Source organism: Ruditapes philippinarum, unplaced genomic scaffold, assembly GCF_026571515.1.
Source record: "Ruditapes philippinarum isolate M1 unplaced genomic scaffold, ASM2657151v2 ctg2_1_1_1_1, whole genome shotgun sequence".
NCBI classification, from domain to species: Eukaryota; Metazoa; Mollusca; class Bivalvia; order Venerida; family Veneridae; genus Ruditapes; species Ruditapes philippinarum.
The window spans coordinates 418836-445244 of NW_026854799.1; the positions used below are offsets into that span (position 1 = coordinate 418836).

Here is a 26409-nt window from a genome sequence, read left to right on the forward strand (position 1 = left end):
TTGTCTGTAACAGCGTGAAGATAACAGCATTGACTGTAACAGTGTGATGGTAACAGCATTGACTGTAACAGTGTGACGATAACAGCATTGACTTAACAGCGTGACGGTAACAGCAATGACTGTAACAGCGTGACGGTAACAGCATGGACTGTAACAGCGTGACGGTAACAGCATGGATAACAGCGCGACTGTAACAGCATGGATTGTAACAGGGTGATGGTAACACATGATGGTAACAGCATGGACTGTAACAGCGTGACAGTTACAGCATGGACTGAAACAGCACTGACTGTGACAGCGTGACGGTTGCAGCACTGACTGTAACAGCCTTATATATCATCTCCATCTTTTAAAGCCTGGTCACAGAATCCCATAACCCTCTACAAATGTGACTTTTGGACACTATTACGCTCTGTCTCGTTTTGGAATTTTTTTAACCATGTGACCTTTACCCGAAAGCCGATTGTATATCACTGATAGCCTACCAGCATATAATCCAGATGCAAATCTATGGTAATTTATGCAGACTACATGATTATTAAGATGATATTTAAGGATAACGCTTTCAAATTAATGAGCCAAAAAATAACTTCCAGTTTTCAAAAGGTAGTACTGTTTACACAAGTAATACAGATGCACAAAATTGTTATTTCTATCTGGAAACTTTCGAAACTGTTCCTAGACCCAGCCAGGACTAATGAGCAATTAGTGTAAAGATTCTTGTGCAAGGAAAGAGGGGCAAGAATTTGAATTCACGCGGCTAGAGATCCTTAGGTTACTAGTCCGACACATTAAGCAACTGTCATAAAACCGTGTCGAAATCGGCGTAAAAGTGAACAAATCAAATTATGAAGATGTAATTTCAATGCATGTTATCCGACACTGAGTTGTGATATTTGATACGTGGACTGACGTTTTTGACTGAAATTTCTTTGTCCAGAATAATGTTCAACTTAATATAGGTCTAGAATCATAACTTGTGTGCAAAGTTTCAGACAATTCGCACATTCTGTTTTTTCCAGAATAATTATTCTAATTGCAAAATAACCCAAACTTGAAAAGCAATGCAACGCTCTGGCTAAGAACAGAACAAAAATACGATTTTCAATTTATTTCGGAGAACATGTCTTACTTACCTTTTGCATATCGTTCCTTTTCGGAGTCCTTCAACCCCCCCCCCCCCCCCATCCTATGTAAGAAATTCAAATATTATGGTTCAAAACATATGACATTATAGACATAAGAAAAACAAATATAATACTGAACAAAAAAAGAAACTTCCCCTGTATTTCAGTGCAGTGCAGATATACACAAAAAGGAAAATCGGGATTAAAGTAGATTTATATGTATTGAAAAAGTATTTGATTGCGATTTCTTTGTGCAAAAAATTATTACTGACGGTTTATCCAAAAGTAGTGAAATGATAGTTGAAATGCAGAAGGGGTCGCCCAATAGTCACAAATTAATATCGGGCATAACCACCTTCAGCATGAAGGATTGTTTGGCAACATTCTTGGCGCATAGAACATATCAGCGTATGGTTTAGGCTTGTGGTATGTCGCCTCAAAACACAACCAACGTATGGTCTATGTCCATGTAGGACACCCTCGCGCAAGCGATTGTGCACAGTTTGGGCAGATATACGGTTGTTATGTGTGTTAGTTTTATTGGGTTTTACGTCACACTGAGACTGTATAGGTCATATGGCGACGTTCCAGCTTTATTGGTGGAGGAAGACCTCAGGTGCCCTTTCGTGCATTATTTCGTGCGGGTATCTGAGATAGCTTCCTCACATGAAATAATTCAAAGTCCCAGTCGGGATTCGAACCCACAGTAGTGAGGGGCAAGTGGTTTGAAGGTTGTTATGTGTACCAGGGATGTTAGCAGCCGTAGCTGTGTCAGTTTGGAAGCGATTGCGCGGATGGGTGTTCCAAATATTCCCGTCAAGACGCGTGGACGTCCACAACGTGGTTGACAATCTGTACGCCCTGTTGCCTTGAAACGTTGCCTAAGGTGTGAAATAGCACAAGTAGATCATACAGTAATCTTAGCGACGGCATTCTTCGTCATACCAGCATTCAGCATGCCAATGGCACGTTCGCATAAATTTTGCGGAATTCTAGGCACATCAAAAACAAAAGTTTCATAAAATATAGACGAATCTACTGGCCCGTGCATTGCCGTGAAAATTGCGTTCAGCAGGTTTCCTGCAAAACGAGTTAAAATTCGAGTTAGACGACTATACCCACGCATACCTATTCAAAAAGTATCCTCTTACGTCCATAAGATAACTGTTACCTTTCAAGTGGATTTAGTGCAGCTGAAATATACGGTGGCCTGCTTGGGCCAGAAAAATGACAGTTATTGACATGCGAATTTTTTTCTCTTAAAGTCTTGTGTCGCCCTTCTGTATCTTTATAAATAAAGCAGCGAATAAAACTTTTGACGCCTTTCAGCGTTGAATTTGACGCATTTATGTTAAAACTCATGAGAATCAAAATGTAAGAAACTTCAAGATGATTTACCATAACTCTCACATTGTAGCTTATTCACGGAACGGGTGACTATAGCGAAAGTTCTTCGAAAGAGAATGTTACATGTATATATTTTATCTATTAACAAGAGCAGTGCTCTTGACTATTCTCTGCGCTTGATAGTAGAACAAGAGGCTAGATAATGAAGAATGTTCTAAGTTAAATGGGCAATAGTTCTGTCACAATCCATAATAGAATAATGAGCATTGGACAGTGACATCCTATTGTGCTCTTAAATAAGTGTTTGAAGCCCTTCAGCAGTTTTGGATATACCAACTTGCAAGTAAATACTTCACCAAAGTGTGACGCCGACACCGTCGCCTGTGATAACAATAGCGCTCCGTATTCTTCAAAGAGTCGCGCTAAAACAGGCGATATTTTAAATGCCCCACCCAGGACACCATAGAAATTGACAGACGGTAATAACGAATTTTCCAGCGCAACTCAGATGTAATATTCAGTTTATCGGAAAAAGAATAAAATAAATTGAATGCCTATTTCCAGGAACTTAGTATCTGTTGATTTTAGCATTGTATCTGCTGAAACTTCTTTCTTTTCTTTTATAATAGAAAAAAAAACAATTTCATAACATGAACTCCACACCCCCCCCCCCCACCGCCAAAAAAAATCAAAAAGGCCATGTATGTGAAATGTGAATTAGGAAACTTACCAAAATAAAATGTGAGGTCCGAAAAATACAGGTTTAGTGTCTGTGTTAATGATGATCGACATAATCGATTTAAGTGCACATGTCTTTCTATATTGAGGGCAGCCATTGTAATATTGTTAATGAATTATGTCCGATTGAATTAAGTGCACGAAAAATACAATTTGCCCACACATTGCACTGCCTAAAGCTTTTAGGCCATATATATATTTTCTATAGTTTTATATTTTTAACAAGAACATACCTTAATTTTAATAAGATATATTTAGTATTACATGTGTTTATTAATTTATCTGTTCTTTATATTTAAACGTCGTATACAGTTACTCGTATTTTCTTCAAAAGTGTCTTCTTGCAGACGTGAAGAAGACAGCTTAACAAAAACAATTTATCACACACTCGTGCCGATTTTGCGACTCCGTAAATGCGGTAGGCTCGCATAATATAATTTTATTCAACTCGTGCAATAAATTCAGTATTGAACTTACACTCATTCAATATCCTCTTTTTTATCGGATAATTTGGTGTTTATCCTAGCAAACTGTCTTCTAACGTCTGTAAGAAGACACTTTTAAAGAAAAACTCGTACTGTATCCATTACTTTAAATTTGTTTTATCGGGCACGGAATCGTTCGCCCGAGTATATGTAGCTCATTTGGCATTTTGACTTTTTAAAATAACACTTATATCTCTACTTAAACACAGGGAAAGTTTCTTTTTTTGTTCAGTAAATATGTAAAAAGATACACGATGTGGGGTAAATTATTTTAATGAATTAATATTATCATTAAATAACATCTAATAAAAGTACAACTTACAATTAATATGTAATATATACATAAATAACATAAAAGATAAGTCAACTCTAAGAATAAAATATATATACATGTAAACTTGAATATAATAACAAGGTTTTTAAACAAAACGATGAAGGATAAATTTGTCTTGACCTATTGCACAAACGTTTGTCAACATACAAAAATCTTGATTTAAAACATAAAATCAACAAAACAATTTGAACTATATCTCACAAAAACAAAATACTCTGTACATTGTTGCCACTATGGTTTCAATTGATTGAAATTTTAGCGTTTTCGACCATTTATAATGAAATATATACGAAAAGATAACAATAGATGCCTATACAGTAAAAACTCTGAAAACCGGACTCTGATCGGACATGGCCTACTGTACGGTTTCATGAGGTTTTCTGTTTTCAAAGGTTTTATACAGATTTTAATGATCGTTACAATGTGAAAGCTCTATTTTCACATTCTAACCAATTTTTTCTTGAATGAGCTCTTCTTAACGTCATGCTAAGTTGCAATGGTAACTAGGGTATTTGGTATGAAGATTTTGCTGGACTTTGTAGGCCGATATAGACTGGATTCTTTGCTGAAGAGATGACACGGACACCCATGTAAGATATAAATCCGTCAACAGTAAAACCAAGACCATCAGGACTTAGTATATGCTGATAAGCCTCCGATTCTTTCTGATATTGTTGTATAATACCCTCAGCCTCGGCAGTTGCCCTGCAATGTAAAACATTATTATTATAATAACACTGTAACTGTAATGTAAAATATGTACATATAATTGTCCTGTTATGTAAAGCATGTACATACAGTTGCCCTGTTATGTAAAACATGTACATACAGTTGCCCTGTAATGTAAAACATTCACATGATGATAATGTAAAAAAAAACAAGTTTGTCCCAAGACTTCTTGTAAGGGAAAGTAATTAAACGACGTTGTTAGAACATCATAATTTTGATAAGAGCATAATAATTTGCAAAGACTAAAGTTGGTGAATTAACATAAGGGAATGTTCCCATATTCATGTAAAAGGACACAAATCACTCTTGGCGGTGAGCTAGCTTTTCACCGACAGGGTTTGTGTGCCTCACCCATATTCATGTAAAAGGACACAAATCACTCTTGGCGGTGAGCTAGCTTTTCACCGACAGGGTTTGTGTGCCTCACCCATATTCATGTAAAAGGACACAAATCACTCTTGGCGGTGAGCTAGCTTTTCACCGACAGGGTTTGTGTGCCTCAAAACGTTGTAATATTACCTTGCTTTCAGAATTCTAGCATCAGAGTTGGCCTTATCCAGTATAATTTGTGCGGTAGTATTTGCCTCCCTTTTCTCAGTTTCAGCCTCTGTGATCAACCTTGGTCTCTCATTGAAAGCAACCTATTTATGTAATACAGAAATAAATATTTGTATTTGTTCTATCATCATCTTTATATCTCTCATCCCCAACTTAAACGCAGGGTTAACTCGCTCACGTTCAATAATTCCATTACTCATCGTGAAAACACAATGGCGCGATAATACGATGGTGAAAACACAATGAAACGATGGTGAAAACATAATGGCGCGATGATACGATGGTAAAAACACTATGACACGATGATGATAACACAATGGCGCGATGAACCGATGGTAAAAACACAATGGCGCTATAATACGATGGTGAAAACACAATGGCGCGGTGGTGAAAACACAATGGTGCAATAGAACGATTGTGAAAACACAATGGCGCGAAGGACCGATGATGAAAACACAATGGCGCGGTGGTACGATGATGAAAACACAATGGCGCGGTTGTACGATGGTGAAATATAACATCGCGTTTTCACCATCGTATACAATCACGACATTGGGATTTCGTCATAATACCATTGTGTTTTCATCATATGTCAACGTACCATCGCGTTTTGGCCATCATACCATCGTGCATTGCGGTTAAGAACGAAACAAAAATCATAATTGTCCAAACGGAACACCGTACTTACCATAATATCCTCTCGTGCGCGTTCCTTGCTCCTTAAGGCCTTTTCATACTCTTCTGGTCGAGATATATCACTCACCTGTAATTAATTTAAAATAAGTACGTACATGTTTCATTAATATATTTTTCCCCGTTTGATGTTGATGCATTTGCGAAAAGAGTTCTTTGTTGTTTAAGGCATTCTTAAAATTTACACTTTGTCATAAGCTAATAAGAAAATAAAACATTTTGCCTCAAAAACAAAGACAAAAAGCAATAGCCAGGCCCCAGTTTCAGTTTTTATTAAAACAAGGTATATAATATGCAACTGGTTGTATAACAAGAGCTGTCCGTAAGACAGCGCGCTCGACTTTTTTATTGCTTGCCAATAAAAAAAGTTTTTGCAGTAAAAGGCAATACAAGAATCTCTGTATTTTTAAAGTGAACAATGGCCATGAGCATTAAGATATTTAGTTAAGGGCCATAATTCAAATAAAATCTTTGACAGAATTACCTTCTCCTGGACATGTTTGGGAATCATGATTGTAAACAAGTATTCCAACTTTCAAATTAATATCTCAAACAGTTCAGTCAAAAAGTGGACTGGTACTAAAAACTTAACCAAGATTGTAAGTCGATAAAAGGCCTTAATTTTTAAAACAAATCCTTGACAGAGTTACCTTCTCTTGCGTACAGATGGGGGTAATGATGTGAAATAGCATTAAAAGTTTCAAAGCAATATTTCAAAGGGTTAAGGCAATAAGTGGATTTTACCCATATTCAATGTATTTTCTAAGTCAAAAAGGGGCATAATTCTGTCAAAAACCTTGACAGAGTTATGTCCTCTTGTCTGTTGATGAAGGTCGTGATGGTAAACAAGTATGGTCAGTTTCAAAGCAATACCTCCAATGGTTTTGAAATAAAGTGAGGTGGTACAAAAAACTTAACCAAGCTCAATACACTTTCTAAGTCAAAAAAGGGCCATAATTCTGTCAAAAACCTTGACAGAGTTATGTACTCTTGTCTGTAGATGGAGGTTATGATGGTGAACAAGTATGGTAAGTTTCAAAGCCATACTTGTAATACTTCTGAAATAAAGTGGGGTGGTACGAAAAACTTAACCAAGGTGTGACGCCAACGCCGACGCCGACGCCGACGCCGACGCCGACGCCGGGGCGAGTAGGATAGCTCCCCTTTTCATAGAAAAGTCGAGCTAAAAACAAACGAACAGAAAAATAACAGTCAAAAATCACTAATATCAAAATAAAAGAATACAATTATGACTAGCGTGAAATTTTCTCATTTTCTAACGCTTATTTAATACACAATAATATTTATAGATTTATATGCAGCAACAGGACATAAAAATACACTCTAGTTTTTATCCTTATGTTATACTAACAAAACTGTTATTATATTTTGTATAACTCATGGGATACCAGTGGCTATGATTTCGTATCAATTACGCAATAAGACACTGTCAAAGAATTTAACAGAAAAGATACCTGTAGGTCAGTAATATCACAGTAGAGGACAACATATTTCACGATAATCTTATTACGTAATTGTTCTTGGAGACTCCCTCTTTGTGACTGGAACTGTGCAGTAGTAAAATAACTACATGCTTCATGTATTGCTGACTCGCCTGCAACATGTTTACAAGATTAATATTCAAGATTTTATTTTCAAAGAAAAATACTGGAGGCATATAGCTTTAATATTTCACCAAAGGAAGGCAGAGCAACAAAAAAATAATACGTACACCGCTTCAAATTATCTAGTAGACTACTAGTAATTGATTTAGTTTTAAGGGAACGCTGGTTTATGGCAAATCAAAATATATGTCAAAGCTCTTTAAAATATATAAAGAAATATACATGTAGATCTATATTTTGGTTATGACTTTGAAGGTACTGACAAGACATATTCTACTAGCTCAATTATCAACAATGTTCTGTTGGTAAAGTTTGTTATACATTAAAGCTGCGGTATCACTTACATTCCGGCAGAGCCCCGGTAGACGCCCGGGGTGATCCGGGAACGAGCGGGAACAACCGGGGCACATCCGTAATTCTGCCGTCAACGTCCGGGATGATCCGGGAACATCCGGCATTCGACCCCGGATGGAATGAAATATTTAATATCACCCCGGTCCGGGAAAGTATAGCCGAGAACGGCGGGGTTACAACGGGGATGCAATGCAGCTCTGCCGGCACAAACCAAGGATGATTCGGGGAATGATATACCGGTAGAGCTACTGTAGAGCCCCGGTGAATGCCGACAGACCCCCGGTGAATGCCGACAGAGCCCTGGGCTACGGTGATCCAGGTAGAGCCCCGGCAAAGCCCGGTTCATTTCATGTCACGGCAATTTTGCGATGATAACACTTTTTTGTATTAAAACCCTTTCCTATTTCCTTCTGTCCAGTCTTACATAAGAATTATCCAGAAAATCATAATGAATTACTTTTTAGATAGGAGAAAATATCATCTAAAATTATATTAAATGAAATTTAGATATCAACGTCATTATTTTCGCGCGTTTTCAATCCACCGGGGTTCTACCAGGACCCACCTGGGCTCTGCTGGGACTCTGTCTTGATCGACCGGGACTCTGTCTTGGTCAACCGTGTCTCTGCTGCCGTCATCCGGGAACGACAGAGGTAGCACAAGCATGAACCGTCCAGGGCGCATCCTGGGTGTTGAATGGAAATTACCATAGTGCTGTCGATGTACGTGTGACTGCAATAATTATTTCACTCTGGATCGTCCAGGATCATCCCGGTGGTCCTGGTCCCTGCCGGGAGTAAGTGAGACCGCAGTTTAACATCAACTCATGATTACCAGTCATGCAGATCTATAGTGTAAGACAGTTTTTCATTACCTGTATATTGTAAGACAGTTTTTCATTGTCTGTATATTGTAAGACAGTTTTTCATTATCTGTATATTGTAAGATAGTTTTTCATAACCTGTATATTGTCAGACAGTTTTTCATTACCTGTTTATTGTAAGACAGTTTTTCATTACCTGTATATAACATGACAGTTACCTGTATTGTAAGACAGTTTTTCATTACCTGTATATTGTAAGACAGTTTTTCATTGCCTGTATATTGTAAGACAGTTTTTCATTATCTGTATATTGTAAGATAGTTTTTCATAACCTGTATATTGTAAGACAGTTTTTCATTACCTGTATATAACATGACAGTGACCTGTATTGTAAGACAGTTTTTCATTACCTGTATATTGTAAGACAGTTTTTCATTGCCTGTATACTGTAAGACAGTTTTTCATTACCTGTATATTGTAAGACAGTTTTTCATTACCTGTTTATTGTAAGACAGTTTTTCATTACCTGTATATCGTAAGATAGTTTTTCATTACCTGTACATGTATATTGTAAGACAATTTATAATAACCTTTATATTGTAAGACAGTTTTTTCATTACCTGTATATTGTAAGACAGTTTTTCATTACCTGTATATTGTAAGACAGTTTTTTCATTACCTGTATATTGTAAGACAGTTTTTCATTACCTGTATATTGTAAGACAGTTTTTCATTACCTGTATATTGTAAGACAGTTTTTCATTACCTGTATATTGTAAGATAGTTTTTCATTACCTGTACATGTATATTGTAAGACAATTTATAATTACCTATATATTGTAAGACAGTTTTTTATTACCTGTATATTGTAAGACAGTTTTTTCATTACCTGTATATTGTAAGACAGTTATTTATTACCTGTATATTATAAGACAGTTTTTATTACCTGTATATTATAAGACAGTTTTTCATAACCTGTATATTATAAGACAGTTTTTATTACCTGTATATTGTAAGACAGTTTTTTGATTACCTGTATATTGTAAGACAGTTTTTCATTACCTGTATATTGTAAGACAGTCTTATAGCCCTCATAGTCTTTGAAGTTCATCACAATGTCATAGAGTTTAGGAGCTTGAGCTTTATACTGGAATGTTACGTCTAATGTGATTATCACACCATCAGCATTTAAACACTGAAAATATAATTGTACATAAATATATATATATACATATACAAAATTATGTTTGCAAGATTCATACTCTTAAGGGGGTATTTACAAGTAAATGGATATTCAAAGAAACTGAATTTAATACGGTTTTGGTTTCCATTTTATCATCTAGTTATATAAGAGTACTATATTGTTGGCTTTTCATTGGATAATCGTAAAGTTTATATTATTAGTAATGAAAAATACATTATATATTATTAGTTATCAAGATTATTGACAGGTTATATGGCCCTATATAAATGGCTATTTGTAAATATGACCCGAGCCGCAATCTTTATAACGAATTTATAATACAGCAAGCAGCATTTTTAGACGTTACAAACGTGCAGTATTATAGTTCCCTGTATAAACGGTTGTTGGAAATATAACCCAAGTCGCTAGGCGAATGTTATATTGCAAACAACCGTTTATTTACGGTCATAAATCTTTTGACGAATAATATATACGTACATTGTATACAATATATGAAAGGGTTGGGACGAAATGTATTTCAACATTAAAAGCTGCCCTTCCATCATTTTACTATGTATTATATAATCCCTATAAACTTGAACAACGCATATAGTTACTGTACCTTTAAGTCATCAAATGCGAGTGTCTTGTAGACGCTTGGGAAAATTATGAACTGATATCCGACTGGGCCAAGATGGAGCCCCTCTGTCATTGGCTCTTTCTCGAGATCTTTATTTATCGTATCGTATACAATACCAACTGTAAATTGATAAATTTATTTATCGTATCGTATACAATACCAACTGTAAAATAATAAATTTATTTGTTGCATCGTACACAATACCAACTGTAAAAATAATCATGTGCCATCTTTACTGATGAGCAAAAACAATCATCTTCATTAATAAGTAAAAATATCTTTTTTAATTACTGAGTGAAAACATCTAAAATATTTACTGACATATTACAGAGATTTGTTAAATTGTTCCATATTTCTGTAATCACTGCATCAATCTGTCATTACAGGTGCCAGTTATACGGTGTGAATATGAAAACTCCAAAAATTGACAATTAATAAATCAGCATATTCTCATTGGCTAATACAATTATAAGTGTGAAATAAATGATGTTTTTTTACCACCCAGAATATACCTTTAAATAAAACATTTAAAATCTTGTAACAACAAATCAGCACAAGTATGCCCCAACTCTATTGAAGAAAGGCGTGAACTCTTCAGATTTCAGAAACAGAGAGGGCGGGAAAAATTCTGCCAGATTTTCCATTTTCCTGACAATTTTATCGGTACATATACATACATATGTAGTAAATATATATAGTATGTAATAAAATATAAAGTAAACTATGACCTTTGTAACCTTGGATACAGCATTGGTTTAACATTTTTCAGTGTCCCTGGATATATACCGGTACGATTTTCCGAACTATCTGTCAAATTCTCATGCATTTGAAACAGTCATAGTGAATAAATACAAAACAGACATTGTATGACAGTGTTGAAAAGCAAATGCATTGTTTATAAGATACTGTTTCCTTTTATTGTTTATAAAAAAAACCTCGGATATAACAAACTATTGGTCATGTTCCGAACGGGTTCCTAAAACCGAATTTTACTGTACTATATAAAATAGCATACTTAGTCCAACTAATTGTACTACACGATGGGTATGCTAGTTTGTGTCTGGGCAATATCTTCCCTCTAAAAGCCAGATTCTCACCCAAAACAAAATATCTCAGAATCTAGCTTTGGCACGTCAATATATTTTGACTTACATAGACTTAATTATCACTAGCTTCATAGTTAAGGTGTGGTCAGGGTAAGAAAATGTTTGATGCAAACCTTGGTCAGATGACAGCTTCTTTAAAGAACTTGCAACAAGGGCCACAATCATGGTAATAACTAAAACAACAAACACGCATGCGCAACCCGCAACCACTTTTCCACTACCCATAGTTGTCTAATTGTAAGTCTGAAAGAAAAAAAAATTACATAGCAATGGTTTTACGAGAATACCGATTTTAAAGCTCACTCGGTGAATTAAAAACTTACGAATATATAAAATAGTAGCATGAGTAAAGCATAAAGAGCACAATACTTATTTAAGTGCAGGAAAGAATAACATACCAAATAATTTGTACATGTTAATGCAACCCGTATAACACATACATAATTTGAACAAATACATATATTAATGCAGCCCATAAAAACACATTTCGTACCAAAATTATCATATTTTCATTTATAATAGTTATATTACTACAGCATTTTTATCTCTATTTAATATGTGTATTAGTTTAGACAGTTAAACGAGCATTGAGTTCAACAGCCGTGCATCTCCGTACCGCCTTACCAGGCTTTAGAATCCCCACAATTATAGAATGAATTTTCACAATTATGGATAATAATAAGCTAGAAGTCTTTTAAGTTCCAAGCAATTTATACATTACACAATTATACAATAATTTTCCCAATTACGGATACTTGAAGTCACCAATTCCAAGCAATCTGTAAAACAAGCATGATATTATAACACAAACATATATAACAGAAACATATAAAACACTAACATATAAACCCGATGTATCAGCTATAGCTCGTGTTCTTGTACGTTCATAAAGTAATACCTGAAGGTAAAGTTAGTGCACGGTAATATTTTTAGATCAATCAGCTTCGTCAAACGGTAAATAGCTTTCTGGAGTTTTTCCAGAATATTGAAATATATTATTAAATACTCGTACAAAGAAACAACGACTGGCGTAAAGTGTGTCTGGTAGTTTCATAATATAAAGGATGTTGTTGTTTTTATTTTATCTTAATTAGTCCAACCCAACAAACTGCCCCAGAGATATTTTTTCCTCTTTAGAAAAAAGGCATACATGAGTTTCATGAAGCTTAAATAATGGTTTAAGAGCATTTTCAAAACGATTCAAATTCATTAAACATTTTTATATATTAATTGTTATTGTTAAGTTTAGAAAACCCATTTTTCTAAACCAAAAAAGAAATTCGTAGCAAGTACGTGCAATGTTTTCAAGGTCTACCGTGAAATGTACACATTATACAGGAGAAGAAAATAAATCCTGTATTTATAGAAAAACAACTTGAATTTTCCATTTATTATATACTTTTTTTCTCTTTTTTGACCTTACAATTCGTAAAAATTCTCTTTTAGTTTTGTGTAGTGGCTGAATTTAGAACAATTTTTACAGTGAAAATATGGAAAATGAGAATACGCATTTTACTTCATCAATATTTCTCAATATTTCATGTAAGTATACATGTATAATAAAGATATAAATCAGCTTACCTTGCACATACAGCATATAAACGGCGTAAATTCTTCAACAAATCCTACTTTTACTCATACTGAACATCTTTGCACTATATTGTTTTCACATAGTTTCCTATTATTTGATACAGACATACAAAGTTCAGGCAAAGTTCAAACTGTACTACACTAAAGGTTAGGTCATATACTATATTATACTATATGTTGTTACCTATGAATGAATTAAGTTTTTAAATGATGAATAAATGATCAATGTTAAAAATGTTATGGGTTTTTTTGTTTTGTTTTGTTTTGTTGTTTAATTTATTTATTTATTTGCTTGTTCTCGAATAGTTAAAAATCTGTTCAAAGTTAACGTCTGAATAATCTTAGATTTGCTGTAGCCGAACTTGCAGAAGAAATATAAAAAAATCAGGTTAATAGACAGGACTGATTTTGAGAATTTGGCTCCCTGTAAGATGCTAGAGGCATTTTGAAGTACAAGTGGTATCTTGGTGTATTTTACCTATTTAAGGTATGCTGAATCCGATAAAGGTGGATACCAAATTGAAAAACTTGATCTTGACCATTGAAATGGCCATTTAAAATGACCACTAAAATGGCCGCCAAATTTCTTTATTATAAATGGATGATATATCAAAGAAAGGAAAAGCCTGAAATTTGTCAGAAAGCATGTTTACGTATAACCAAATTAGACACCAAAACTAAAAAGAATTAAAAGCACAAAACAATCCAATATGGCCGAAAAATCCAAGATGGCAGACATTTTTCTATAGGCTAATATAATAGTAATATAGAAGTAATATTAAAGATAGTACTGAAAATTTAAAGGCATTTAAACATATTTAGGGTTTACGCAGCGAACACTACACTCTTTCCTGCCCTATATGCTAGATTTTATCTGGCACTCTATGCAGGCATATAGAGTGGCTACTCGGATGCCTTCAGCGTCAAGATGTATGAGGGTGTTAAAACGTGTGCATGCAAAATATACATTAACTAAAAGCCAGTTCTTCTGTTATTGGTCGTGATCTCCGTTCTTCTGTAATCGGTCCTGGTCTCAGTTCATTTGTTGTTAGATGTTCTGTTATCGGTACTCGTCTCTGTTTTTTCTGCTATCGGTCGTCGTCTTCGTTCTTCTGTTATCGGTTCTCGTCTTCGTTCTTTTTCGTTCTTATGTTATCCGTTCTCGTCTTCGTTCTTTTTTGTTCTTATGTTATCCGTTCTCGTCTCTATTCTTCTGTAATCAGAGTCTGGCCTCCGTTTTCTTGTTGTCAATTTTTCTGTCATAGGTTCCCGTCTCTGTTATCGATCCCCGTCTCCATTCCTCCTTACTCAGTCCTGGTCTGTGTTATTTTGTTATCGGTCCTGGTCTCTATTTTTTGTTATCAATCGTCGTCTCCGTTGTCTTGTTGTCAGTTCTTCTGTCCTGTTGGTTCTCGTCTTCGTTCTTTTGTCATCAGTTCTTGTCTCTTTTCTTCTGTAATCAGTCCTGGTCTCCGTTTTCTTGTTCTGGTCTCGACATCTCTGTTTGCTTATTGTCAGTTCTTCTGTTATCGGTCCCTGTCCTGATCTTTTGTTATCGGTCCTCGTCTATGTTCGCTTGTTGTCAGTTCTTCTGTTATCGGTCCCTGTCTCTGTTCGCTTGTTGCCAGTTCTTCTGTTATCGGTCCCTGTCTCTGTTCTTATGTTATCGATCCTCGTCTTTGTTCGCTTGTTGTCAGTTCTTGTCTCCGTTTTTCATTCTGTTATCGGTCGTCGTCTTCGGTCTTGTACTTTCGGTACTTGTTTCCTGTTCCGTTAAGGTCTTCTCTTGTTTCTATCGTTGACGTCATTCTGTGTCTATGTCCTGGTTATGTCAATCTCGTAGTCATTTATTCGATCGTTCAGTGGAGTAGCGGGGGATCGAACTCACGACCCCTTGATTTGTAGGCAGACAGTGTTACCACTGCACCATAGCGCCCGCTCTGAATAATAACCATTTTTGAAAATCCTTTATACATTAAATACTATTTCAATGGCTAACAAAGGGTGTATTACAATTAAATTTTAACACCTCTACTATGTAGCCTACCCACGTGACTTTTATATGGTCAAAGAAAATATTACTCGATTTACAACAAATAATATTTTTATAGATAACTTTGCTGTTACTTTAAGATATCCTATTTTATTTTTATTTTATTTTTCGGGGGAGGGGGGGGGTAGGAGGGGGTGCAGTATATATTTTAAAACACTTTTTGTCTCGGTTTGTGTTGTGTTTATGGCATTGAAATGACATTTTTTGACATTTAAAAATAATTTTTAAATATTCATTTTAAAACATAAATACCATAATAAGTGCAAAATATATGAAAACACAATGAACAACTTAAAAAAATATCATAGCTACAAATAATGTTGAAAATTACGGAACACCTGAAGTGATATTTTCCACACTTTCTCCCGGAATTGAATTCGTTTTTACGTCGAGATAATAATTCCCAATTAGAAATATTATTTCGTTTTAACGAAATATAAAATCTTAATTACGAAATGTTAATTCGTTATTACGAAATATTATTTCGTAAATACGAAATGTTAATTCGTTATTACGAAATATTATTTCGTAATATATGGAATATTAATTTGTTATTACGAAATATTTATTCTTTGGTAATATTTATAAACTAAGCTTATTCTTAAATATAAGTCAAGTAAAAAAAACACAAAAAGTGATTTTTTCAATCTTATTATTATACCTTAACGCGCTTGTAAAACATTACTCTATATACTGTTAATTGAGACATTAGGCTTATAATCGCTATATTTGGTGGCCAATCTCATTAAAATCTGATCATATTAAATAATAATTTGATTTTGACAAGAATAATAAATTGCATCATATTGTATCATAGTTTTAATGACCTATTTTAGTATTTTTAAGCGGCCATTTTGAATTGACCTTTTGAAGGACAAGGTCAATTTTATTTTCTTGGTATCCACCCTCATCGTCTTTAGCATACCCATATTAGGTTAAAACACTCAAGATATAACTTGTACTATAAAATGCCTCTAGCATTCATATTTTCTTAAAATCAGTCCTGTCTATAAATAAAATTCAATCCATCTATACATATCAAGAATCCCAAATACATACTAGCTATCAATACACAGCCAGATCCATCACTAACATAGCTAGATTCATCACAACATAGCCAGATTCATAAATTCTTAGCTAGATTCATTACTATATAGTTATATGCATCGATACATAGCAAGGTTTATCAAGACTTAGCTAGGTTAAAATGCTTAGATATGTTCAACAATACATAGCTAGATTTATCTATTAATAGCTAGATTCATCACTACGTAACTAGATTCATCAACATTAAGCTAGATCCATCAATACATAGCTAGATTAATCATAAATAAGCTAGATATCTCAATACTTAGCTAGATTTATTAATACTTAGCTATATTCATCAATACATAACTAGATTCATCAATACATAGTCAGATTATCAAAATTTAGCTAGATTTATTAATACTTAGCTAGATTCATCAATTCATAGCTAGATTCATCAATATATAGTTAGATTTATCAATGCTACGCTAGATTCATCAATACGTAGCTAGATTCATTAATAATTAGCCAAATCCATCAATACGTAGCTAGATTCATCAATACATAGCTAGATTCATCAATACTTAGCTAGATTCACCAATACTTAGCTAGATTTATCAATACTTAGCTATTTTCATCAATACATAGCCAGATTCATCAAAATTTAGCTAGATTCATAAATACTTAGCCAGATTCATAAATACTTAACTATATTCAACAATCATATCTAGATTCATCAATACATAGCTAGATTCATCAATACATATAGCTAGATTCATCAATACATAGCTAGATTCATCAATACATACTTAGAATCATCAATACATATCTAGATCCATCAATACTTAGCTAGATTTATCAACACTTAACTAGATTCATCAATACGTAGCTAGATTCATCAATACATAGCTAGACTCATCAATACATAGCTAGATTCATCAATACATAGCTAGATTTATCAATACTTAGCTAGACTCATCAATACATAGCTGGATTCATCAATACTTAGCTAGATTCACCAATACATAGCTAGATTTATCAATACTTAGCTCGATTCATCAATACATAGCTAGATTCATCAATACATAGCTAGATTTATCAATACTTAGCTAGACTCATCAATACATAGCTGGATTCATCAATACATAGCTAGTTTCACCAATACATAGCTAGATTTATCAATACTTAGCTAGACTCATCAATACATAGCTATATTCATCAATACATAGCTAGACTCACCAATACATAGCTAGATTCACCAATACATAGCTAGATTTATCAATACATAGCTAGATTCATCAATACACGTATATATTTAAGGATAGCAACAAATTGCTAGCACATGTTGATAAACACCTCTAACTTCCTGTCAATTTTCCTCAACAATCAACACATGTTTTCATAATAAATCAGACGCAAGTAGTCTTAGAACAGTATTCGAAAACTATAACCCTCCTTTGATTTTTTGTTCATATAGTTTCATTTATATATTTATAACTTGGTGAATACAGTTTTAAGCACGTGATTCTATTGTAATCACATCTTTCTCTGGCTCTTTGCTTCACCTTCCTTTTCAAGATATACTTTAAAATGAGCTGGAATCGTCCGATAAGCTAGTCGACATATTACCCTCCCCCACCCGAACATTTAGTTCAGACTTATTACAATTTGTAAAGCTTCATCTGCAATGTCATGCTTGATGACATGGCATGTCCGCACTAAGAGGGACCCTAGAGTCTTTTTTTTAACATGGAAGAACACCTTATTGTACAATTTCTTGGTGAATATCTTTGAGAAAATGTATTTATTTTTTATTTTTTTGATATTCAGGTTAAAAGAACAAATTCGTTATTAGGAAACTGAACAGTATTCAAATATGCATATTTTGTGTTATCACACAAAATGGGGACCTTCATAGAGGACCCGGTAATGGGGACTCTATAATGAAGAACAGTTAAAGTTCATAAAAAACAACTTGTAATTTTAGTCTTTTATTAATAATATTTTAGGTGATTTTTTTATCACAACATACAAAATACAATATCACATATATCAAAGTAACGTCTTTACACTTAGTAATCCATCTTGTCTGGTTTAAATATTTTCTTCAGTCAGTGGCTTGTGATTTAAACTCATCAACATAAACTTTTGTTATATGTAATCATACTATATGTGTTATATCAGGCCCCTGTTCACAAAGATTTAAATTCATATGTTTTGTATACCATAAAATTCATTCTTATAAAACAAGTACTCGTTGTACTTTCAAACATATTCATGTACACACATATACACACTGCCAATATTTAGCAAATAAAAACTAGGATAAGACCTATATATATAAGCATCAGCTTTCGGTTCTGATCCTTTTTCATTCATTTCATGTGTTGTAAAGTTCTATTTGTAAATTGTAAATGTGTATACTTGTTTGAAATAAACTATGTTTAAACTAAAAGATTTAAGGATCAGGAAAAGATCAGGATCAAATTTTAAAACTCTAGTATTCTTCATTGTTTATCCTCATAGATTAAATATCTTACATTATTTTGATAAAATGGACCTATGAAATTTTAGAATAATTTTATTGTTATTTTTGCAAGATATGGGCATTTTACAGTTGATCCAAATATTCATCCTGATCCTAAAAATTGATACTTATTTTGATCCGATTTTTTTTGTATTTGTTTTGTTATTTGTTGATTTTATCCCAAAAAAGTTTGGTTTCTTTGCAAATTAGCAATGTTCTACATTTTGAATATTTACCATTTAATTCTAGCAAAATACGATTAATTTTAGTAACATAAAACAATGAAAATAAAATAAGGATCCCTTGATCCTGATCCTGATCTTTTCTTAGTGAACACGGGGCCAGGATTTTCACTTGATGGAAAAAGAATCAACCAAATGTTTATTTGAATAATGAATGATACAATTTTCTTCATCAGAAGCCGATACACTCTTGGGCAATTGGATATGTTCCTTCGGGACACTGTTGCACGCATCTAAGTCCATGTCGATAATTTTTACACATCTGAAAATGTGAAGAAATTTTTAGATTAATGTACAATTTCATGTAGGTCATGACAAAAAACAACTTGTGAGCGTAATTGCAGATCGTTCCACGCTACGTTTGTCCTGAATTATTATTAAACTGTAAAAACATACCCAAATTAAAAAGCGTTGCAACGCTTTTCACTCAAATAGGCTAAGAATATCACAAAAAATACGATTTCGATTTATTTCTGTGGAATTTTTCCAGTAGTCTTTTGCATATATTTCTGTTTTAAGTGCCCCACTTGATCCGTTTAAAAAATGTGTTCCGGCTTTTGGACCCCGGTGGAGTTCCTTTATGTAAGGTCATGTTCATTACAAGTTAATAAATACATAAACAAACTACAAAAATACCTCGCACTCTGTATCCAACCCACTTCTACAACCAACGGCACACTGTGGATGACAACATCCGAGAATTCCTTCCTTGAAACATTTTCCTTTGCAGGTAGAGTCACACTTCAAAGGCTCAACTATACATATAAAAATAAATATATGTACATGTATAGGCAGAAAAAAAAACAATACAATTTAAATGTTTTATTGTAGTAATGTAACTGAACATATCCGAAACCCAAAGACAAAAGTTCAGATTATATCGTTGACTACATTAAACAGCCTTATACAAATTTATACGACCGTCTATAACTCGTACTTTCCGGCATATTATCAATGTCGCTGATCAGGCTTACTGGCCTTGGTGTTAGAAATAATTCTTTCACAAATATCAGGAATTTCATTGGTCAGTGTTCTGTGGCAGTTTCTGGCCAATCAAATGCCCGAGATCTGATTTTGGGTTTAGAAAAGATCTTTATAATCTCAAACCTTGGAGCTCGGAAAGTAACAGAATTAGTCTTTGGGTCATGTGGTTTCCACAAGCAGATTTAAATACTAGTACGTTTCCTATGAAGGTCTGTGTCAAAAATTAACACCCCGGGCACAGCTACTCCTCGTCAACAAGCTAAAGGGGAATAATTTACTTTGTGACCATGTAAAATAACAGAACGGACGTAATAACTAATGGACGCTTAATGGTTTTACCTTTAGTCCCCATTGTTCTTTTTAATAACTAATGAACACCTAAGTGGCCACCCTTCATTGCGCTTTTAGCCATATAAGAGAATTTTCAAGATCGATAGCATCCATATTAAAACTATTATTATGAAAATTTAGACTATTATGAACAGATAAAAGAGTTTACTAAGAAATCTATTTAAAAGTGTATATTAATATGAAAATCATGACTTCTCTTATGACGATGTTTTTTTTTAATTTATTCTTATTTTGGCATATTAAACGTTATGCGGATTGCGTAAACAAAATTTGTAAATATAATTTTTTTTTTAATTTGTTCACGCAGCTCTAAATGCGTGACTGTTACCCATCTTTGTATCCATTAGTTTGCGTGCCGCCCGGTTAGCTAAATAGGTAAAGCTTTGGACTGTGAATAGGGTGACCCGGGTTCGTTTCCCGGACGGTGCAGGTCACTTTCGTTTCGATTGATCATGAAATCCTTACTTTGGTAATTTTCACTGTACTTCTGCTCTGACATATACAAAAGTTATCACTACCTCGCGAAAGTGAAGGCAACTAGTACTGGAAAACTTCAGTTTGTCCGGGAACAATGCGGTTGCAGAACTGTGCTCTGGAAAAATCAATGTGGCTTTCTGCCGTGATCTGGAGTGATAACTACCAACACCTATGCCAAATACTCGATATGAATAATATAAGTATTATCTCTAAAACGTCAATGTGATAAATCATAGCCTTACCTCTCTGACACATGTTTAGTCCTCTTCCCCAACAATGAGCAACACCATCAACATCGTTACAGTCCGAGGAACATCCTGGACCTACATATGTATAGAAAATGTATAATTTTACAGATCATATGTTGTCTTCATAGTTTTGATCTAAACATAAGCATGGCCATATCATAAACAAATAGGTAACTACCGAGACACGCCTACCTCCTGTTAGCGAGAGGGGTTGCTTTTTAACACTTATTTAGAACCAATGTCACCTAGCCATCGTGGATTCTATTTCACTGGAAATAATCTTTTCCAAAGTTTGACGGAAGGGGCCGAGAAGATACGATTGAAATAGTGAAACTGAAGTTGAAACGTAAGCGGAGCTTGTTGAAATGCAGAATGAAACAATTTGTAAATTAGAAATCCTTTAAGAAAATTATGAAGAAAACAAACAACAGCGTATGCCATTTAAAATGTTGTTGTGACTTCAAACCAAACCTACTATTGTGTTCGAGGTCCTTATCCGAAGACAGACGGAAATGGCCGAAAAGTTCCGATTGCAGGTAACACGGAACGGTTTCATTTAGTGTTTTTTATTGTTTAGTAGTTTATTTGTTAAGTGGATGCGATGTATTATAAATCCGCATAAAGTAGGTTGGTCCGTAATGGAAGGTCTGTTATGTAAAAATGATTACGTTGATAGTATTTAGAATCAAGCATGATAACAAATCACAAAAGAACCATTTGAGCCGCGTCATGACAAAACAAACATAGTGGGTTTGCGACCAGCATGGATCCAGACCAGCCTGCGCCTCCGCGCAGTCTGATCAGGGTCCATGCTGTTCGCTTACAAACCCTATTAAACGTAGAGAAACTGATAGCGAACAGCATGGATCCTGATCAGACTGCGCCGAGGCGCAGGCTGGTCTGGATTCATGCTGGTCGCAAACCCATTATGTTGGTTTTGTCGTGACGCGGCTCATTTATGGATATTGTTGGTAAATGTGAGATAATTGGTCCGGTATTATATATAACCATCTTTATACACAGGTATTATATATAACCATCTCTATACACAGGTATTTTATATAACCATCTTTATACACAGGTATTATATATAACCATCTTTATATATAACCATCTTTATACATAACCATCTCTATACACAGGTATAATATATAACCATCTCTATACACAGTTTATAAGTTAATCTAGAACAAAATGTTATTATACATCATGTAAAAGTTCATATTAAATCACTAATTGAACTCGATCACATTATTTTTTTCATTAAATATGACAAATCCAAATATCCAAATGTGACCGTTTTATTATTTTTTAACAATATTTGAAATACTTGCGGAAAATTTGTTCATTGTAGATATAAATAATCGAACCTAAATAACAAAATGCAATATGATAGCTACAATCATGGATCCCTGCTATAATTTAAGATCAAATGGTACATAAATGTTGCTGTTATTTCCGCCTGTTATAAAACATTAAAGGCGCCTCTAACGCGTGACTGGTGTAAATATGAGATGCACACTTTAAGCATTAATTAAAGTAGTAGCTGAGAATTTCCGGTACTTGAAACAAGTAAATAAGTCACCATTACTGCGTTATTTTGTTCTCACTGACCTTGTATCAATTCAATATGATAGTTTATAAATCGCAACTTTTCGGCTCTTCTCGTAATACTTCGGCAATAAGCAGTGCGTCTTTTGACATCATTTCTTGGTTATACGGCAAATTCAATAATGATCAAGATCATTTTAAAGGTAAAGGTCACATTTGAAATAATCATCATGTCAGTGTTGTCTTTAGCGCTCTTTTGTCAAAGAATGAATCAAATCAAGAAATAAATAACAAATTACTGCAATTTAAGCAAATTTCAGAAATTTGATCATGACGGTTAAGGTCAATTAAAGGTCAATGTCATTAAAGAATAATTCAACATGTCGGTTTCGTCATAGGTGTTCTTTTTTATCAAAACTGTAAATAAATAACAAAGATATGACAATTTAAGCCAATTTCAAGATTTTGACATTGTCCAAGGTAGTTGCGCTTTTAAGTATAATGACAATCCATAAATAAATAAAAAAGGTTATAGCTAATTGTAGCAAAATTCAAAAGGTCAAAATTGTTAATAAGTGAAGGTCATAATCAATTTGGTCTATTTAAATTTCTTGTCAAAATGTTAGTTGTGTCTAAGTTTGAAGACAATCCATTCATAAATAACAAAGATTGGTCAATTATACAAAGTGATGGTCAATTACAGCAAAAACTTCAAACATTTGACCTTGAAGGTCAAAGTTATTTCCGAGTCAAGTTCAGTGTGATCTATTTGAAGGTCTTGTCCAATGAGTCCATGTGTCCAAGTATGAAGACAAAATATAATGAAATAAAATGAAAAAAAAAAACATGACGATTAAATAACATACAACTTTCTGGATTTGCATTGTTCTTCAGCTCAACTCCCCCTTTCGTTATAGAGCTCCAATCGATCGTGTCTAGATAACACAGCAACGGATTCTGGGTAAATAGCACTTCTCCTTGCGAGATTTCTGGAAGCAAATAATACAAAAACCTTTTCGAAAAAGTAAAATAATTGCCCGAGTGTTTCTATACAATACAGCACTGTTTGTGTTTTATTGGGAAGTTTCCTTGGTATAAATACACCCATGATTATTAATATATCAACTTTCTGATTTTTATGAAAGTAGGATACAAAGAGAATGTACTTTTGTTTCACCTTAATGAAATGGTTGCCAATTTAAAACCAATTGCAACAACTCGGCATAATTCCGAAGTTTGACTATAAACGTGAGCAAGAATTAGTCACATGTTACCTGCGTGAGCCCAAGCCCTACCCCCAGGGGCCAACCTATGTATAAAATAAATTACAGATACTATAAACTATGAGTTGTATTCATAGTTAATAGTGTCAGTAAAAAAATAATGTTGGAACTGTTTGATTTTGTATTGACAAGTATTTTGAATGGGTTGAAAGATATTTGGGTAAAATAGACTGTTCTGGGGGTGGGCTCCGTCCCACGCCGATAACCTGTGGAATTTATAAACTGTTTGATAACATTTTGAAATTTACATCGCCAAAACCTGAATTATTAAATTTCCAAAAAACACTCATCATTTATATTATACAACCTCTTAAGCTTGGCATCTGTATTTCCTTCAGCCCGGGGGTGGGGTTATCAGCAGTTGGTTGCCCCTCCGAAGTAAGTGCCACCAACAATGCATATTTCTTTTCTCCAAGTTTTAGCGTTCGATCAGCCCTGGTAATAAAAGGGTAAAATATTTCGATTACCTCCTCACTCAAGATAAGATAAGCATCTATTTCACTTACTGTAAACTTTTCAAGGGCCGGGTTCATACATGTACATATGAGCACAAACCGATCCCAACTTCATATGGTTTGTTTTTCTTTAAATACCTTTTTAACTTCAAGAGCCATTATATTTCTGATATCGTATATTTGTAGTGTTATTGGTACACATTTTCTCGAATTCTAAGAAAAGTGTCCCTGTGAAATTTACTGGCACTTACCCATTTAAATCAAAGTATTTTGCTTTATTATATACTTTTAAATGAAATATTGAGAATTTTGATGAAATAAAATGCTTATTTTGTGATATTCCGTGTAAAAATTTATTTTTCACTGCAGTGAAACATATTTTCCGTATTTTCACTGGTGTCTTGCCGAACTACTTTCTTCAGTTAGCCAATACATAAAATTAAAAGGGAATTCTTCCTGACATAAGATTAAAAAAGAGAAAAACTTTGGCTTCTGCCAGTCGTGAAATATTTATTTTCATACCACTCAATGAAAATAAATCCTGTATTTATAGAAGAAACTTGAATATTCTCTATTTATTATTTAATAGGCGTGATTATATATTATACAGTATAGTAACCTTATATCTTGTACGTTACCTTATTAAACGTAAACTTGTCAACGGCACAGTTTCTACGTTTAACAGACCAATAAGAACGTAACCAGTCACCACTTTTATTGTTGACAGGAAACTAAGGTCAAAGGTCATATTTCCACTGTCAAATAAGTTCGTGACCTCCAGGTTTCCTTGGACATGAGTACATCCGATGTATCGTCTGCGTAAAGCCTCATAATGGTATTCGCGTGTTCCAGAAAAGCTGAACCCCATGTTCGAGCCATAACATTCTACAAAGACATTTTTACCGAAGGTATTTTTATGTATTAATGAAAAAGCAGTAAATAATTTAGAAGAAAGTATATGAATTTGTTATACCCTCAGAAGTTAAACCAATAAAAAAATGATACACACAAATTAAATTTATAATATGAGAAATACATATGAGTTATTCTATGCTACATACAGTTCGGCCAATGAAATATAATATACCACTTTTATTTGAAGAAGTGTGCCCTTTTCACTGATTAACAAAGAATAAACATGTTTGTTATATTTCTCGTTGATATCAATTAAAGGCACTTCATGCCTCAGAAAAGATTTTTTTATTTCTCTAGAAAGGGCAACATTAGTTTAACAATTTAACGTTGAAATAATGGGTTTACAATGGTTTAGATGATTCCTACCTGAAGAAATAGCGAAATAGCTAAATGCGAAATTGTTTGTCATAAAAGTAACAAAATTCAAACAAAATCACTATAGATCTAACTTTACTGTCAATTTTGAAAAGCAATAGAAGACAAAGATGGTTAAGGTAATTGGCCGCAGAGTAACATTCTGGAAACTATAAAAGTTCACCAAAAATAAAAACTTTTGAGAAATAAAAACAGATTCAAATGCTGAAAACTATGAAAGTATGAAAAAAAAGTTAACTTTTTGATAAATAAAAAATAACATTTTTGAAGCATAATGGGCCTTTAATAAGTATTATCACTTTTGATACATGTATATATGTTTTTATATATATTTCACTTTTACGAAGGTATCAACAACTTAACTTACCCTTTTCTTTCTTTGAACGTTCTATATCCAAAATATCAATTGCTCCAACGGCGTAAATCAGCGTTAATCCAAATACAAAAATTTTGGTAAACATTATTCTAAAGATATTTCTTTCATATGTATTTTTCAGTTTTATATGTTACTTTTACTTAAACAGTGGAATTCGGAAACGTATAATACACATATTGTTTTACATATGTAAACAAATTCTAGAGGGGAACTA

The 26409-nt window shown here is 33.8% G+C and overlaps 2 protein-coding genes across 4 annotated transcripts; both read right to left on the reverse strand.

The window, feature by feature from the left end:
• Positions 1-3946: 3946 nt before the first annotated feature.
• Positions 3947-13395, reverse strand: LOC132741098 (uncharacterized). Of its 3 annotated transcripts, none has more exons than XM_060729193.1 (8): positions 13324-13395; positions 11856-11985; positions 10619-10755; positions 9876-10008; positions 7487-7626; positions 6007-6081; positions 5280-5401; positions 3947-4736 (listed from the first exon to the last, which is right to left on the reverse strand). In XM_060729193.1, the coding sequence occupies exons 2-8, from the start codon at positions 11965-11967 to the stop codon at positions 4535-4537; spliced, it is 921 nt and encodes a 306-aa protein (XP_060585176.1). In that variant the 5' UTR covers positions 11968-11985; positions 13324-13395; the 3' UTR covers positions 3947-4534. The 3 variants fall into 3 exon arrangements, with proteins under 3 accessions (XP_060585176.1, XP_060585174.1, XP_060585175.1); XM_060729191.1 differs by lacking the exon at positions 13324-13395 and adding an exon at positions 12492-12514; XM_060729192.1 differs by lacking the exon at positions 13324-13395 and adding an exon at positions 12367-12497.
• Positions 13396-18386: 4991 nt separating this feature from the next.
• LOC132741100 (epidermal growth factor receptor-like) lies at positions 18387-26409 on the reverse strand. The gene is made up of 7 exons (XM_060729194.1): positions 26187-26409; positions 25168-25414; positions 24382-24509; positions 23658-23780; positions 21235-21315; positions 19817-19935; positions 18387-19442 (listed from the first exon to the last, which is right to left on the reverse strand). Exons 1-7 carry the CDS (start codon positions 26278-26280, stop codon positions 19353-19355), a joined length of 882 nt encoding a protein of 293 aa, XP_060585177.1. The 5' UTR covers positions 26281-26409; the 3' UTR covers positions 18387-19352.

Excerpts from the sequence above, each read along its gene's own strand:
- LOC132741098 (XM_060729193.1), bottom strand. The coding sequence starts at position 11,967 with ATGGGTAGTGGAAAAGTGGTTGCGGGTTGCGCATGCGTGTTTGTTGTT. Across the intron at positions 10,756-11,855 it reads GAAGCTGTCATCTGACCAAG|TTGGTATTGTATACGATACG; the intron begins GTTTGCATCAAA and ends ATCAATTTACAG. Across the intron at positions 5,402-6,006 it reads GCGCACGAGAGGATATTATG|GTTGCTTTCAATGAGAGACC; the intron begins GTAAGTACGGTG and ends TTACATAAATAG.
- LOC132741100 (XM_060729194.1), bottom strand. The coding sequence starts at position 26,280 with ATGTTTACCAAAATTTTTGTATTTGGATTAACGCTGATTTACGCCGTT. Across the intron at positions 25,415-26,186 it reads ACGTTCAAAGAAAGAAAAGG|AATGTTATGGCTCGAACATG; the intron begins GTAAGTTAAGTT and ends ATGTCTTTGTAG. Across the intron at positions 21,316-23,657 it reads CAATGCAAATCCAGAAAGTT|GTCCAGGATGTTCCTCGGAC; the intron begins GTATGTTATTTA and ends ATACATATGTAG.